We start from the raw sequence: 16,823 nt of genomic DNA on the forward strand, positions 1-16,823 counted from the left end.
GCAAGCATTTAGATTAACTGACTCACGACTGCTATGTACTAATACAAAGTGCATTCAATTAATTTCATAAGCAGTTTTTATAAGTAATTATTTAATTATTAATTATAATTTACAATGTATTTATGAATTGTAGATATTTTATTCAAGTATATCGGTGTGTGTGTATATAAAACATTTTTTCATATTTTTTTTTAGCTCGAAAATAGTTTACATTCTCGAATGCAGCTTTTAAATAGAGAATGCCTGTCTTAAGGAAATAGTATTTCCTGCTTCCCTAATAACCGTCTCTTATATATGTATATATACGTAAGAGACAAGTTTATAATGCATATCCGTACTGTGGAAAAATACACTATGAAAAAATGTTTTACGTACTCATACTCTCTACATATGTATATGGTATGCTTTGTTGAGTGCATTTCCATTAAATTTTATATTCTGATATTATTTTTTACCATTTCATACATAATGACATGCTCTAACTGTGTATCTAGTACATCAAGGATATTTCATTTAAATCAAATTTGAAAGTATTATTTGTGCATAAAGTGATGCATTTGATACAAGAAAAGTCTGCAGATGTGTTGTTTTCTATATTTTATTGTATAAAATGGGATGAAAACTAAAGCAAATAATGCACTTTAACATTTTATTATTGCAATCATAAAATCATGCAATGCGCTATAATGTGTCTTAAGAGGCATAAAAAAATCACTTATCAAAAGATTTTTTTTATGAAATGTTTGACTACATATATTATGTATAATGTTTGTTTAAAATATAATTATATCTTAAAGACGGAAAAAACTCACCAACGCTTGTTTATGTTTACTATTTCAGTTAAATATTGAAATGAGTTAAGTTCATATAATTCATACGCTAACAAGTTAATATGCATTTAATATATTAATAATATTTGTTCACTGATAAATGAAATTTTGTCTGTTGATAAAAGATTTGTAACATGATGGATCTATCAAAACAAAATTAAGCCACTTTTGTTATTAAGACTTACTCTTCTTTCATCGCTGAACATTCCGGAAACAGCTTGTTTTGCTACTCTGCAAACAGGCTATCTTACTTAGTAACCGTATAGTACATATCTATACTTCCGCTGTGACAAATTTGAAATGTCAACCGCGTATTGTTCAAGGCTTATATTTTTGATCACGTCTTTTTGAATAGTGCTGTACAATGTCACTATAGTTCACTACACTTAAGAATAAGTTTAATTTAAATTTCTTGTGTTTTGCCTCCACGACAATATTATAGACTTGAAAAATTTGAGATAAAAATTCTCAACATAATTAATGAATGATCTTAGGTCAATATTGTGCTAACAAATTCCACCTTGCAAAAAGATTCTCCCGGTAACAATTAAAGTCATATATTTGGATATATAGTTACGAGTTCAATCTTAAGCTCTACTATCCTTTGCGCCAGTTTGAAAAATTGAACCCCAAATTGAATGAAAATGTAAATGCTAACACTCTTCCTGGACAACTTTAGTTATGAATCACAGTTAACACGAAACTCTATTACTAAACAAACCCCGTGTCTAGGACAACCAAAGTTGCTAGTACCGCAGTAACATTATTGGTGCGGTGTAACAAGTGAAAAGCCACCTACTACAAGTTATATTCCAATACAATACAGGGTAGTACCTAATGTATTTTAATTGCCTTTTATGACAGGTATTCCTTATCTCGGTAATATGCTAATCATTATCTTGTAAGGGGATATTGCAAAAATATGATAAAAATATCCTGAAGGAATCTAGTTATAGTCAATTGTGTTATTTATTGTATGAGCTGATAGAACGTATTATTTTCAATACAAGTCGTTAACAGAACGTAAGGGTGTCGCATAGAAGACAATACAAAACTCAAAAAAGAGTAAATTATGCTCCCAGAAGGTCAAAATTAAGCCATTAATGATCATTTCTTTCGACTTACAGAGAATCTTTTACAGTGAAATCATTACAGATTTTATAAATGCAAAATATTATATGGAAGTTTCTTAAAGAATATGATCCAGAATTTAATCAGTTCGACCGGAATTTCTACAGACATACATTGGTTTTTGTTACACGATAATTTATCATCACACAAAGCTATCACATTATGTGAATTAATAGAAAATGACTCCTGTCGACTCTGACCTGTCCTGAAGAAAACATCAGAACATGTTCTATGCGACTGCCCAGCGGTGGCAAGACGTAGACTCGATTACCTTGGAAGCGGGATCTTACTCCCAAATCAAATAGGTAAAATTAAGCCCACAGCAATTACAAGATTTATAAATAGTCGAAAATTGTCCTAGTTGGGCCTTTAGGCGCACAATAGATCTTTTAGGTCGGGGTGCCTTAATAGCCTATTACTTAAATAAATAATAATAATGTGAATTAATGATTTTATCTATAATTTTTATCTATTATCCATCATATTTACTTAATTTAGCTCCATGTGGCTTTTGGCTATATTCCAAACTAAAATTAACAATGAAAGAGGATTAGTGGTACTCACCTGGTCTGCAAAGTCATTGTAAAATGCACGATATGCAAGAATGCTATACTAAAATTGCAAGAGTGCAATAATACCTTTGTTACAAAATTGCAACATCAAAATAAAACAGCTGTTTGGTAGCACACCATATCCACATGAGAAACAACAGCTTTTTTTTTTCTTTTTTATTTCGTTGCAAGCATATATACGTGGGCTTAGATATACCAAGATTGCTATCAATTGCAAAAAACTTTGTGCGTATATTTAGTTGTTGTTCACTGGAAGTTTGCGCAATCTGTGCATTTCGTGCACCTTTCAATGAGTTTGCAAGACAGAGTAAACACCCCTATTATTTCAATATCATTTTGGTCCCATTCTGGTTCGATATCATTTCGGTCGATGAATATAAATTATGTTGAGTAAAAATTTGTTAAAAGCTCTATAGCTTAGGCGTTGACTCGAAAAAGACTATTTTAAGTAAATAAAAATTAAGGAATAAAAAAAATAAGATTTTTTTAAGACTAATTTCATTATATAGACTTATAACTGAGTCAAACTGTATATTTTTGTTTTTATTTATATTCAAATGATTTGATTTTTTTATTGAGAAATTTTGTGATGATATATTTATAGGTATGATATATGGTAGTATGTCACTTCCATTACATACATATATGTAATATGTAAATAAAGAGTTTTTCACCTTTTTGTTATAATATAAATCACTAAAAATTATTTATTTTCATTGGTATAATTAATAACAACTTAAGATAAAAATATGTCACTATTATGTCACAGTAAATTGGAATTGAAATTGAATTTAAATGTACTTAAAAATGAATATATAACGAGCACTTATATAATTATAGTTATTATTTAATGAATTTGAAAATAATTAATTACGTGTGACAACACTTTGCAGTCAGAATTGCAATTTTGCTTGTAATTTATTTCAACTAAATAATTTTATTAATTTTTAATTTATTTTTAACAGATGTATGCATTAACTTTTATACAAACTTACATATGTAGATACATTGTACATTGTGTGTATATGAAGAAAAAATTTTTTTTGTAATATTTAAAAAATAAAAAAATCTTTCTCTTTTAAACAATTAAAAAACCAACTCCAAAATTAAAACGTTTATTGTTTTTTTAAGTATATAAATATATAGTATATAGTATATGTCTATGGGTACTAAAACAACTGTTTATTTAAATAGTTTTGTTTATTTCAATTAAATTTAGGTTTAATAAAATTAAAACAAAGCAAAATAGAAATATGTTAATGTAGGCAAATTTTTTTTTTTAGTTGAACTTTGGTTAGTTGGGCTTTAAACGTTTTAACCGTTTTCTGTAGGTTTGTAGCGAAGTAGTACGAATGTCTTAAGTCAAAATTCTCATAAATAAAGAGGCCAGGTTGGCTTGCATTTACTTTTTTAGTTTTTTACTTCATAAAATCTTACAACAATTGTACTCTACGCAAAAAATGGAGATACTATCGTTAGTATCTCCATAAGATTACCGATTAAATGCAAAAACCTTGCAAAATATTGCTCTTGCGTGATACAAGGTTGTTCGAAAATTTAATTCATCACTTGTTAATTAATGTTAAGTTATGTCAGGTTAAATTTTTAAATCCTTGATGTGTATTAAAAATGATCATATTAATAAATAATGATTTTTAATATATTCTGTTATAGGTATAGAAAGTTATTTAATATATTAAATAACTTCTGTGATCATCGATATATGTTAAGCTAAAAGGTAGTATAAAAGTAAATTAAATATTTTTATCTTGAAATCTTAAACCCATATTTGTTTTTATAAGTATTTTATAGTATTAAATTAAATTTTGTTTTAAATACAACGATTCTTAGTCATTATTATCTATACACTGTTTATCTTTTGAAGTAAACATTTTAATGACTTGCTTTATTGTATTTTAAATATTAGTGATTTCAAACAATTAAATTACTTTTAAAATGAAAACACTTCTATTTAAAAACTTTAATGAAGAAAAAAAAAAAACAATTTGAAACAATAAAATACCCTATATTATTTTATATTATAATTGAAAAATAAAGAAATCTATTTTCTACGACTTTTGGATTCCTATTTTAAATCAGATAAAGTCAAATAAAATTAATTTGATTTTGTTGTTGACACAGTACACTAGAAAAAAATTTAAACAAGGTTCTGGACTACCATTGAAACAGAGCATGGTTGTTCTTTCAATCTAGACAATTAAATTCGATCACAAAAGATTGTAGAAAACTGTTAAAAATTTTTTCGCTTATAACTACAAGGTTGTTTATATTAGGTGGATCCATCTGGCAACCCTATAGGTTTGACATGGAAGGTAAGAATGAGGTGTTTGAAACCTCAGTCTTGGGACATTTTTGCTATGGAGAAATACACCATTGAAAATGCTTAAGTTATTAAAAAACTATATCTTTATTACCAAAAAGTGACAATGTGATGTGAAATTTATATTGATATGAATGACAGAGCAACAACCGTCCATCAGACGTTATTTGGTTATAGTAATCGATGAGAAATGTTTATTAAAATGGTATGCAATACTTCTGGTTTCAATAAGATACCTAATACAGCTCGAGTCACTTAATATCAAAAAATGGTTATTCTGATTTTATTTGATTTTATTTCATCTGGAGCTACTGCAAGTCAGCGGTTTATAACAAGAAGCCAAGAGCACTAGACGAACTTAATACTAACACCAGCTAGGAAGAAGTCGCCATAGCGTTGTCAATGTTACGACAAATGCGATGAAAATTACCAAAATATCTCCAATCTTTAGAAAGAGGTGTAATTAAATTTCTTTTAACCAAATTAAATGATCAATAACTTAAACAGCAAAACATTTGTTTCTTTCAGGTTTTTTTTTTTAAATAAGCGGGAAGTATCGGTATTGCATTAAATCCCAAATTCACAGAGTAACTCAGGGTGAAAGAAACTGAAACGCTAGAACATATATTAGGAAAATGTTATACACAGAAACATATTAAAAAAAATGTGTCTATAATTTTAAAACATATTCTTGAGTTGTCAAAGCAACAGGATAAAATTTTATAAGGCTATACAATACTTCATATATGCTGAAGAGGTTAGAATAATCCCCGGGTAGGCATGTCTATCGTAAGAGGCGACTAAAATTCTTACACGCCGACACTTGTGTAAGAAGTGTGCATGGTAATAGCTGTTATCACAGCCTGCGACATTTGATCAGAAAGAGTAATAGCAATATAGCAATATCTGGAACCTTGGCGGTCAGCAGCTCGCAGCTTCGGCTGTGATGATCACTTGTGGTTGGACTTGAGGGGGTTATGATTAAAACCCAAAGTCACGCGGGTAATCATTCTATTAGTTTATCATTCATTCGACGTAGAGTGCGTTTTCATCACCGGGAACTGTGACCCAAAGATCAGTAGAGGTTTAGATGGGCCTCGCATCAAACCCATGTGGAAGTTATGTCACACATTTTTTCGTTGGCACCGGCGGAAATTTTAATTTCCAATGGGGCGTTGATTGACGCCTTGTATTTATAACATAGTGATCTAGTACTTTATATACCTGTCACCTATGTTATATTATATCAGCAAGTAAACTATTCGATCTAATAAACAATACCATATGTATAAATAATAAAATATAAGAGTCATTCTTAATATTTTTCTGTTGTCTTCATTTCTTCCTTTTTCACATTTAAATATTCAACAAATAAAAATTTATATTATATATACCGTGACGTTTTTTATTATTCAATTATCAAAGTCGCTTGTATTTTTGAATTAACCAGAAATTTCATCTGTTGCTAATTCTAGTTAATTTTATGAAGTGATTTTGTTGAGACTTAAGTAGTAAAATCTGCTAGAAACTTTCACACTTTTAAATAAAACGCTGTCGCAATGTTCTTTCTGCTTTAATCTACAGATTGTCTTCGCGACAAATATTCGCAAAACTTTATAATTTGATGCCGTCAAAGTATTCTATTCCCAACTCTTAAATAACAACTTTTATGGCTAACAATGTTTTCAAGACAAATTTCATATAAAATTTAGATAAAAAAGAATTTTAATAAGAAATGATCATAAATAAAATAAAAAGAAACATAGAAATTAAAGTATCTTGTACACAAAATGAATTTCATTCAGTTTCATGACATCTGTTGCGAAAAATGTAAACAACACTAGAATTACTCATCGGTCTTATTTTGTGGTTGATTACGGTGGACTTAATTTTTCTAAAACAAATAAAATTATTTAAATTTACCTTAAATTCAAGCGACTTTTGCGTAAATGTTAGCGTGAAAATTCTTATTAATTTTAACCGGTTTTGTATTTCAGATACTCGCAATGAGACATGCTAAATAATTTCAAGAGACAGACTATCATGTGCGACCTACACTTTCAGTTCGCACAGTTCATTAAGCATTCCTTAGTCCAAATAGATAGTTTATATTAGAGGAACTATGGGAAATTTTTTTTCGAAACAAAATACAACTTTAGGCTGTGATTGCAAAATCACGATTTTTATTGGTATTCTATTTTTTATTGGTATTATGCATACTTTGAACACAACTTTGTAGATACTTTTTTTTTAAAAAAATCATTCAAATCATTTTAGTTCGATTGCGTGGGGGTTTCCACATTGCTCTTATATAAATATCTATATTTTATTTATTTTTTTACTGCCACATGACATTTGGGTGTAACGAATGATTATTATATTTCTACTAGAATTTTCCGTTTTTATTAATTTTTTTAAATAATTTTTTTAAATTCCTTTTTAAGCAAATTTAATTTTTTCAAACTTTGATATTTTATTTTGCACGTCTTTTAATAAATAAAACGTCATTTCTAATGAACTTTTGTACTCAAAACGTTTCATGCTTCAAAGTAAAAACATCTAATAATAATTAAAATAATTTAAAAAATTATTTAATATTATTTATATTCCCCCTATCGTGATTTTTAGTTTTATTATCCTCATTGCAACATCATTATGATTATTGTTATTTTTATTTTTTAATGGTGAGATCATTGACAACTTTTTCCATAAAATTAATTGTATTTCACAGTATAAGTTTTTTTTTTAATTGTGTTTCTTTTTTTGATTGTTTTTTTTTTCAAAATTTAAAAAAATATATAAATTTTGGCAATTGAAGTTTAGAGTTGTGGTAGATACTTTAAGCATATCTTTTTTCCCGCTGTTTTCATTTTGTTTTATTATCACATGACAAATTAATTCAAGTTTTGTTTAATTTTCGTTTTATTATAAAAATTTATTAAATTATTTTTAACTTTCGCTTAGCATTTATTTTTAATATTAAAGTGCAATTTTGGTTAAATTATTTTAGATATTTTTTAAAAATTTTTGATTTTAGCAGATTTTATAACCGATTAACATCATTTTCAAGTCTAAAATTAACTATGAAGTTATGTATGTTTAAATATTTATTATAAAAACCTGGCAGACCATTGCAATTTTTATGAAATATTATTGAATGAAAGAGAAAGATAGGTTATATTTAAACCAGATCTGAGGTCAATTATTGCTTAGTCTGATTGTTATGAAATATTATTGAATGAGAGAGAAGGATGGGTTATATTTAAACCAGATCTGAGGTCAATTATTGCTTAGTCTGATGAAGTGATAAACAATAATCCAGTCAAGGCGTAAAGAGAGGTTTTAAAAATACTTCAAGTTAAGAAAGAGTAAAAGTGCTCAAGTGCACTTGGTCAAATAGAAATAAATAAATAATAAAAAATTTTTTTTATGAAATATAAAATGTAAACGATAAGTATAACCGAAAAATAGCGTGGTTAGGAAAAGGCAATGAAAACAACGTTACTAACTTCTTCTTTTTCTTCTTATTTGGCATTACAGTCCAGTGTGCACCTTGGCCTCCCTAACAATCTGACTCCATTTGTTCCGATCTTCTGCCATTCTCTTCCAGTTCAGTACTCCAATCTTTCTTGCATCATCATACGTTACTAACTATTAGAACTAATGCGTATCAAGCTAACAACAAACAGTTCAAACAAGACGTAAAAGCAATAATTTATTATATGTTAACAGTAGATAATTTAGATATAGATATAGAATAGCTAAAATTCTTTAATAGATTATTCTTAATATCGAACATATCAGAAGTGTTATCTTCAAAGGACGAATGTCATTGATTTAATTGCAAACTTAAGTAACTGGGTTATCTTTGTTCGAAATTATTAACACAATTATTGATCCATAGAATGCCCGATCAGTTGCTTGTGCTGTCGGCAGTTGATAGTACCAAGTGTCTTCATATCGTTAATGACCTGGTGCTACCACCGCATTTTTCACCAATGTGCATATAAACATAATTGAAAACATTTCAAATCGTGAAACTGTCATTAATGTAAATAGGGTTAATATTTGATTATGGTTTTAATTGAGCATTTTATTGGAACATATTGAGATGCTCGAATATGTTCCAACACAGTATTTGTATAAAACAGAACGATAATAGAATGACATATTAAGCAGTTGACGAATAGCTCAACTATTACAGACGATTTCGATTTGGAGCAGTTCGTTCTTCGAACACTTTGAAACACTAGATAAAACGAATGTTGGATTAATTATATACCTACTGCCAATATCTAATCTGGCGTCTCCCCTGGCTAGGCTTTGGCATATATGCTCTATATGTGTACATTTATATTTACCTCAAGAGGACACCTCAAGATGACATGGTGTAGAATCGTTAATAAGGAAACAAATAAAACAATTAATGAGTTAAGACATATAGCTAGAAACCGAAATTTTTGGAAATCCTATGTAAATAGACTAAGTTCTTAATTTACTCCTTTGATGTAATGCTAGAACATGTGAATAATAATAATAAAAAATATTATCAAACGAAATTCTCAGCATTTGAACACAAAAATTATATCAAAGTAACGCTAATTTAGACGTCGAGTAAGGGTTAAGTATTTTCAATGAAAACGTGGATCAGTGTTTAGAATTAGTTGACCAATTCCTTACATAAATTATATTTTTTGTACTATAAAAAAAGTGTCACATAAAGTCAAATTGCATACTGTCAGACAATGCAATTACGGAAAAGACTAAACCTAAATTGGCTCTGCTATTCGCCTAACTACTCATCTCTTAGTGTTACGATTATGTTTCCTGCTGTCGACTGTTATAATAATAAATTATAAACTGTAATTAACCCACATAATATGAATACACAATAGAACCATTCTGCATAGTCTATAAATTAAATAACTTAAGGTTTAAATCAGTTCAGTTACATTATAATCTTATGAAAATGAGTGAAAAATTATATCAGCACTTAACTAATGAATTTTTTTTCATAAGATATAAAATAAATTTTATTTTCTTGGCAAAATTTTGAATAAATTCATTTTTACTTGCAATGACTTCCATTGCATAAAAATGTCAACTCACAGTCTTTAGGATTCCGAAACTAAAATTTCTTAGTGTTTGCGCAAGAAATGACCATAGACAACAGAAAAATATTTACATTTCCTTCTGGTTTGAAATTTTGTGATTGTAACATTTTTTCAGAGTTAAGCGGCTTCGTTTATTGTCGTCTGTGGGTTTGAGCCCAAAGTAGGTCATCGATTTTGTATGAACTTTAATTTACGCGAAAATTGTGTCGACAATGAAAACACGTGCGGGAAATCTGCAAAAAATAGAAGAAACGTTAGCGGTAAATGGCCTGGCCAAGTGACATAAAGAAGAAAATAAAACATAAATATCTTAAAACAGAATAAAACTAAATACGATATATGGCATGCATTGGAGCATTTAAGAAATGAACCTGCACTTTAAATTTTTTCTAATTTATTTTTTATTTTTAATCTTTCTTCGTAATGAACAAGTATCCATTTGGTCTACTTCAGCCCCCTTAGGTCCACTTAAGCATGTTCTCATATGTTTTTGTTAAGTGCATTGCAGAAAATAAAATATCGTATCCGTTCTGCAATGCTGCGACAACAGCAACAATAACAAGAGGCATATTTTTATATCAGTACAGAAGCGAGATACTTGTAACATTCACACCAAAATGCAACTGGCAGAGTGCCAACTGCAGATACAAATACAATTTTGTTAAAGGCAAATGAGGACATGTGCATGAAAAATTCGATGATTCAGACACAGCGACAACACATGAATAACAATAAAAATATCGTTAAACCAGGGAAATAAACTCAAAACGACTACAAATTCGGGATATCAAGCTAATGTCACTAGTAAGGCTTTAGAAACATTATTCAAAAATTTACTTTGATATATGTATTTACTTAATTTTAGTGGAATTACAACAAAAATATTACAAAACCAAACAAACAGGCTATTTGAAACCAAATTTGGGTTACGATTTTGTTGTCAGAAAATTGATAAATATTCAATCTCATTTTTCATTTGTAATGTCAAATCTAAAAATAGAGGCTACTGGATATTAAATAGCATTCTGAAAAAGTGATTAAAAAAGTGACAGTCATAAAATGTTCAGACCTGTGAAAAAGGCTTCGTTGTATTCATGCGAAAAGATGAAATTTCATTTTTTAAAGGTGTCCTATCAGATCACTGTTTTATAGAACGATACGGCTTCAGAAAGGAGATTGAACCCTGTGACAACTGTGCAAGCTATAGCGAAAAAATGTCATCAAACCTATTTTCTGTCCTGTCCAGAACATAACAAAACGCTTTGCCCACACTATAATTGATTATTATCAGCTAGAAGATACTTTCTATATAAAAATGATCTGGAATTTATTATTGAATAAGAAAAGAAAAGATATTGCCACAATGTTTTTGTAAGTTTATGGTAACATACTGTGTTGCCATGCAAAATTCGACCACCATCTATTACCCAGTATGCGTATATCAGCAGATTTTACAATTTTACTTTTGAATGTTCGAAGTTAAGAATGTTGATTATAGGTACTATTTTGACCATATATTAATAGCGCAGCTAAAATTATGAGAGTAAAACAGTAAACAATATGAGCAATAAAAAAAAGTAAGTAAAGGACGTCCTTTTTTTTTGGAGGTGCCAAGTCCATATAGAAGTATTGCGAGTAAGGATTATGATAGAAATATTTATTACTTATTGATTTCATTGATGGTTGTATAAATATCGTAAGAGATTTACTTCATCTAAAGTTGTGCTCAGTATTCATGGCAAAAATTCTAACAATCTGTTACTTAATAGGAAAAATATCTTAAGTGTGTATTAAAAATGGAGACTTAATATGCATAATATTTATTTAAAAAAGGAATCAGACTAACACTATTTGTTGTTATTGTAGCTCGCGGGGAATGTGTAGTCCCTTTAGGGGATGGTAAACGGCACTTGTCATTGAAATTGACGAGCGGCTGCGTAACTCGTCCGAAACTTGCACCTATTATTAGTAAATTTCTAAATTATCTTAGTCTAAACTGGACATAGAACGCGTTAGTCAGCTGCTTCAACTATGGCGTCACCTGCATAACCCTACTGTATCGGACCTGATGGGTGATTGCGTAATAGGAAGACATGCTATGAAACTGGGTATTATACCCTATAATGACTTTTATCGATGTTGTGGTTTTGCAGGAAAGAAGGAAACTGTGCTCCACCTCCTGTGTCAGTGTCAGTGACACAGTTTCCTGTGTCTGATTTTCGAGGTCTCTTTGCTTACCGACCTGACTAAGCTGTCATCTTGCAAAATAAGGAGTTTAACCAACTTTATACAATTATCAGGTTGGTTTATCTTTACCTTATTGGAGAGCCGGTAAGCTGGTACTCATAGCAAGATATCTATACTTCAACGCTGACTAAACTAACCGTTTTCTCATTTTGTTACATACGATTGTTCTTCAATCGTGAACTCAGATGAGAGCGATATAAACGACTCAATTTAATTCGCTAAATTCCACATTCTTTTACTATCTTTGATGTAGTAGTCACAGACTACTACGAGTACATAATGGTCTAAGAAAACGATAACTTTACAGCTTTCATTGATGCGTCAAGTAATAAACTGACATATCATATTGATGATTTCTGACTTCACTGATCTATCAGAATTATTATTATATTTATAAAATAAATTATTATATATAAATATTGTTACATCCCTAAATGAATTCATTTTGTAAATTATTTCTAAATTTATTTCTGTTTTTCTAAATCTTTTTTTTATAACCCAAATTAACATGTAAATAAGTTTGCGAATATAATTACCATTTTTTGTAGATTAACATTTTTTTTTTAAATTTAGATAGGAATTTACTCAATTTTAAACGAAGCGAGAAATCCAAAACTAAGAATATTTAATGCGTAATTTATTAATTTATGGAAAAGGGGCAAACTTTAAATTAAGTTGACGTATTTTTAAGAATTTTGAAGAATTTAGGAAATACCACAAATTTGTATCTGAATTTTTATAACTTCGTTTTGCTTAGAAAACAAATCGTCCTTGTATAATTTACTACAATTCGTCTGAATTTTTAAATTTGCTTTTATAAGAAAATTATTCGGTCACCATTATATTTTATATGATATAATATAGATCGCATAAATTGTATAGTAGTATAATACCTATAATTTGGATTTTAGTACTGCAGTTTTAAAATTTAGTTTCTGTTTTTTTTTTTGTAATTATACAAAAATTATATTTTTCTTTCTTATATATCTTGTGGAACACTGCTTTTATATTAGTGATAGGTCTTTTGTTGAACCTTTAGCTCAAACTTTGTTGTGCTGATCAGTACGTATTTTACTATATAGCAATTTTCAGGAATTCGATCATTGTTGTTACTTTATTAGCTTGGATTCTGTATGTTTCTTAATCCATTTATTACTTGTGATATATTCTGTGTGAAAAGAATCCAAAATTCATAAGTTGAGTTAATAATAACTCATAACTTTATATATTATAATTAACTTGTAAGTTATTAATACTGTATTGTTTTACTATATGACATAATTATTATTATCATTTAAGCTATTTATTACAATCAATAAATTTTTTTACGATTTGTTTAAATATGATAATTAAATAAACTCCATTAATTGTGTAGAAGAGCTATTTGCTCTTTGCAAATACCATGGTCTGATGTATTTAATCCTATTACAACATATCACACAAATCATAAGAACATTGATCATAAAAAATATATATCTCTCTAATTTGTGGATTATTTTTTATCACTTTTTTCAAACACCTCTATCCTTATTCTCTTTCAGAAATGTGGCTATATTTTTAATCGGGTAATTATCAATCATATCAATGTCGATAGAATTGTGGTTTTTGAATTTATCTATAACTTAAGCAATATTTTCCGTTGTAGGATTCACCTTTGCTTGTTAATTCATTGTCATTAATATTTCTTGATATGTGATTTTGTTTTTCGTTAAAAGTTGTGTAAAACTTGTAATCCAACCTTCTTCTGATAATGTTGCTATATATACTATTCTTACGGATTCTTTTAGATTTCGAAGACAATTTAATTCTTTTGGTGTTTGCCGTATTAATTGTTTTGCTTTTTCTGTGAAAACGTTTGCCAAAATATATGTAGCTATTCTATGTTGGTATTATTGTTATTAATATGGGATATAACACTGCCGTCGTTGGGTCAAACCCCTTCTGGGTTTGGAGTAAATCACTAAACCCTGTTGCTTCGAGTAAAAATAATATAGAACCTACTTTATATAGTTTTATTGTCTCTTCCGTAAGTGTATATTTTCCTTCTATGTTGGTAATTAAACAATTGTTTTTTTTTGTTTATTTTTTTTGGTTTTTTTCTTTCTTAAAGTTTTTATATCCCTGCATTACCATATTTCAGTGTGCCCTGGCTGCTTTGGTTATTATATTATTAGTTTTCGTGTTTAAAGATATTTATGAATCTACTTCACCAATACTGATGATTTTGGAATCAGTATATAATATCAGTATATTATTTTATTTATTAAAATATTACTTCACTGAAAATAATAATAAAATAGCGTTTGAATAGAATTCACAATGTATCTTATATTTAAATAGAGTTTATGACTACGCACACTCTAGCTATATATATAACATAAGTTTTATTCTAAAGACAACTGAAAACATTTTTAACACTAATTGTCATAAATAAAAAATTAAAAAAAACTTTTCTAACTTAAAATATTATTTGGTGATTCTCATTTTAATTATGTGCATTTTAAGACTGCGCCTCATGAAAAGTTTTATCTCTTAAATAAGATAATTATTTCTTGTCGACCTAGAGAAGTTACTGCAACTGAAGTGTTGTTGCATTTGAAAAAGTTAACTCAAAATTTTATTATTAAATAGATTTGTAAGTTTTTATTTTAATTTATTTTAATTTTTTTCGGTATTATTGTTTTTACAGGGTGTCATTATTCGTGAGGTGGAAGATGGAGTACGTTGTGAACGTTGCAAAACAAATTGTCCTGGATTTGCGGCGCACGATTGGAGGTGAGTACAACAATACAATTCAAGCACTCATTATGCAGTATCTAAAGTACTCGTATAGATAAGTATGGGAATATTAAAAAGAAAGGTTTTACCAGTTATGATTCAATTAAAATGACAAAGGAAATAAATTGCAACTCAGAAGTGAATTATGTCAGTTATTAAAAGGGGCAACTAATTAAATTGTTGGGTTGTCTGGTTTATATCGCAAACTTTTGCTATTGAAAATAAAAAAAAAAATTAATATTATGTGATGTACATAAAATTCTATTATTATGTACTTGAGTTTTTTCTTTTATTTTCATTTAATGTGCGTATTATTTTAAATGATGCAAGATTTATCATTAGTAAACACAGAGAAAGGAAATCTAATCAATCTCTATACATCATGAAGATATTTTTATTACTGTACTATTAGGTATTTGAATTAATTTATTTTATTTTTTACTATAAAATCCAAATGTTTATAGTAAAAAAATATTTTTCCCAACTTTCAGCCACCATATGAAATCTACATCGAAAATGTACTCACTTTAAAAATAATGGATTCCATTAGTCGTTCTTCGACTTCTTTAATATTGCTGGACTGTTGCTCAATTAAAGTATTGTGCATCGAATAGAACAGGTGGTAATATGTTGGCTGTAACGCATGGCATATATGATGAGTATGACAGCAGTTTTCAGTTTTGTCATATCAAATAAGTTTTAATAATTACAAGTTCATGAACAATTATTTTTTCGTGTCTTTTTTTTTCAAAGCTTGCTTTAGTATTAGACACTAATACTAATAGTTTTCATGCAAAACTTCTTTACCAAAATAGGTGATTATTAGAATTAAGCATTGTTAGCAATTACGCCGGATATGGTGTAACTTCTTATCCACCGCGTTTGATATATAGGAATATATGGTCTGGATTTATCACATTTAAGGACTATGCTGTCGAATCTACTTTTCCATTCCGGCCGCCTTCCAAACAGAACTCGTTTTAAATGTATAGTGGGACAAGGTAGTGCTCACCAGTGTTAGTGTCATTCTAGATCAGAATTTCCTACTGATTCACATTATATTATCGGTTTTTTTCTTCCTTGCTGGACTTTTTCCACCTCAGCTCGCTTAGAAGGTATAAGTTTTAGTTAGTGACAGTCGTCAGTTGTTAGTGTAATTTTTTTAGGTGTTCGTAGTGTACCTCTCTAATATCATTGTGTTATCGTTTTCACCTAAACATTTGTAGGTAACGGATTAGGTCATACGATTATTTAATCCTTTTTTTTGGCACCAATAACTTTGCTATGCAATTTTATTTTCTTATTTAACTTTCGAAATAAAATTCACAAATCTTTTTTCAAATCTTAGTCAAATTTCTCTCTGTTTCAATTGATGTGCTACCCAATTTACTTCCCTTTGGACCCTTATTTATTTAATTCTTCTTTAATACAAGCTATTATTGCCTTACACTACTTTTAATTAAACTTTAAAATTTCACAGAATACAAGCTTAACGCTTGGTACTTGCAGTCCAAAAAAACTCTGCGCGATTAATTATATATTAAATTAATTAAATATGAAAATATTTTTAAAAAAAAACATCTATTATGGAAAATATTTGAAACAACTGTGTATATATATAATAGTCTATATATAATAGCCGAACAGTCGATTAATTAAAAATAACATTTTGTTAACTATTATTCAAAAATCTTTTTATTGAGAAAATAATTTCTTTCATAATGATTAGAAACAAAAATTAAAATACTTTAAAATTTATATTTAAATAACGTGATCTTGCCCATAATCGATACAGTGTTGCATGTTCTCA

At 28.5% G+C, this 16,823-nt stretch overlaps 1 protein-coding gene across 1 annotated transcript in view; it reads left to right on the top strand.

The window, feature by feature from the left end:
* Nucleotides 1–16,823, top strand: part of LOC119681503 (prickle planar cell polarity protein 3-like) — a 137,809-nt gene that overhangs the window by 44,576 nt on the left and 76,410 nt on the right. Inside the window, exon 2 of the mRNA XM_038094718.1 lies at nucleotides 14,925–15,010. Coding sequence (XP_037950646.1) covers nucleotides 14,925–15,010 — 86 coding nt within the window. The remainder of the gene's footprint in view (nucleotides 1–14,924; nucleotides 15,011–16,823) is intronic.

The sequence above is a fragment of the Teleopsis dalmanni genome, chromosome 1, assembly GCF_002237135.1.
Source record: "Teleopsis dalmanni isolate 2A chromosome 1, ASM223713v2, whole genome shotgun sequence".
Lineage (NCBI taxonomy): Eukaryota > Metazoa > Arthropoda > Insecta > Diptera > Diopsidae > Teleopsis > Teleopsis dalmanni.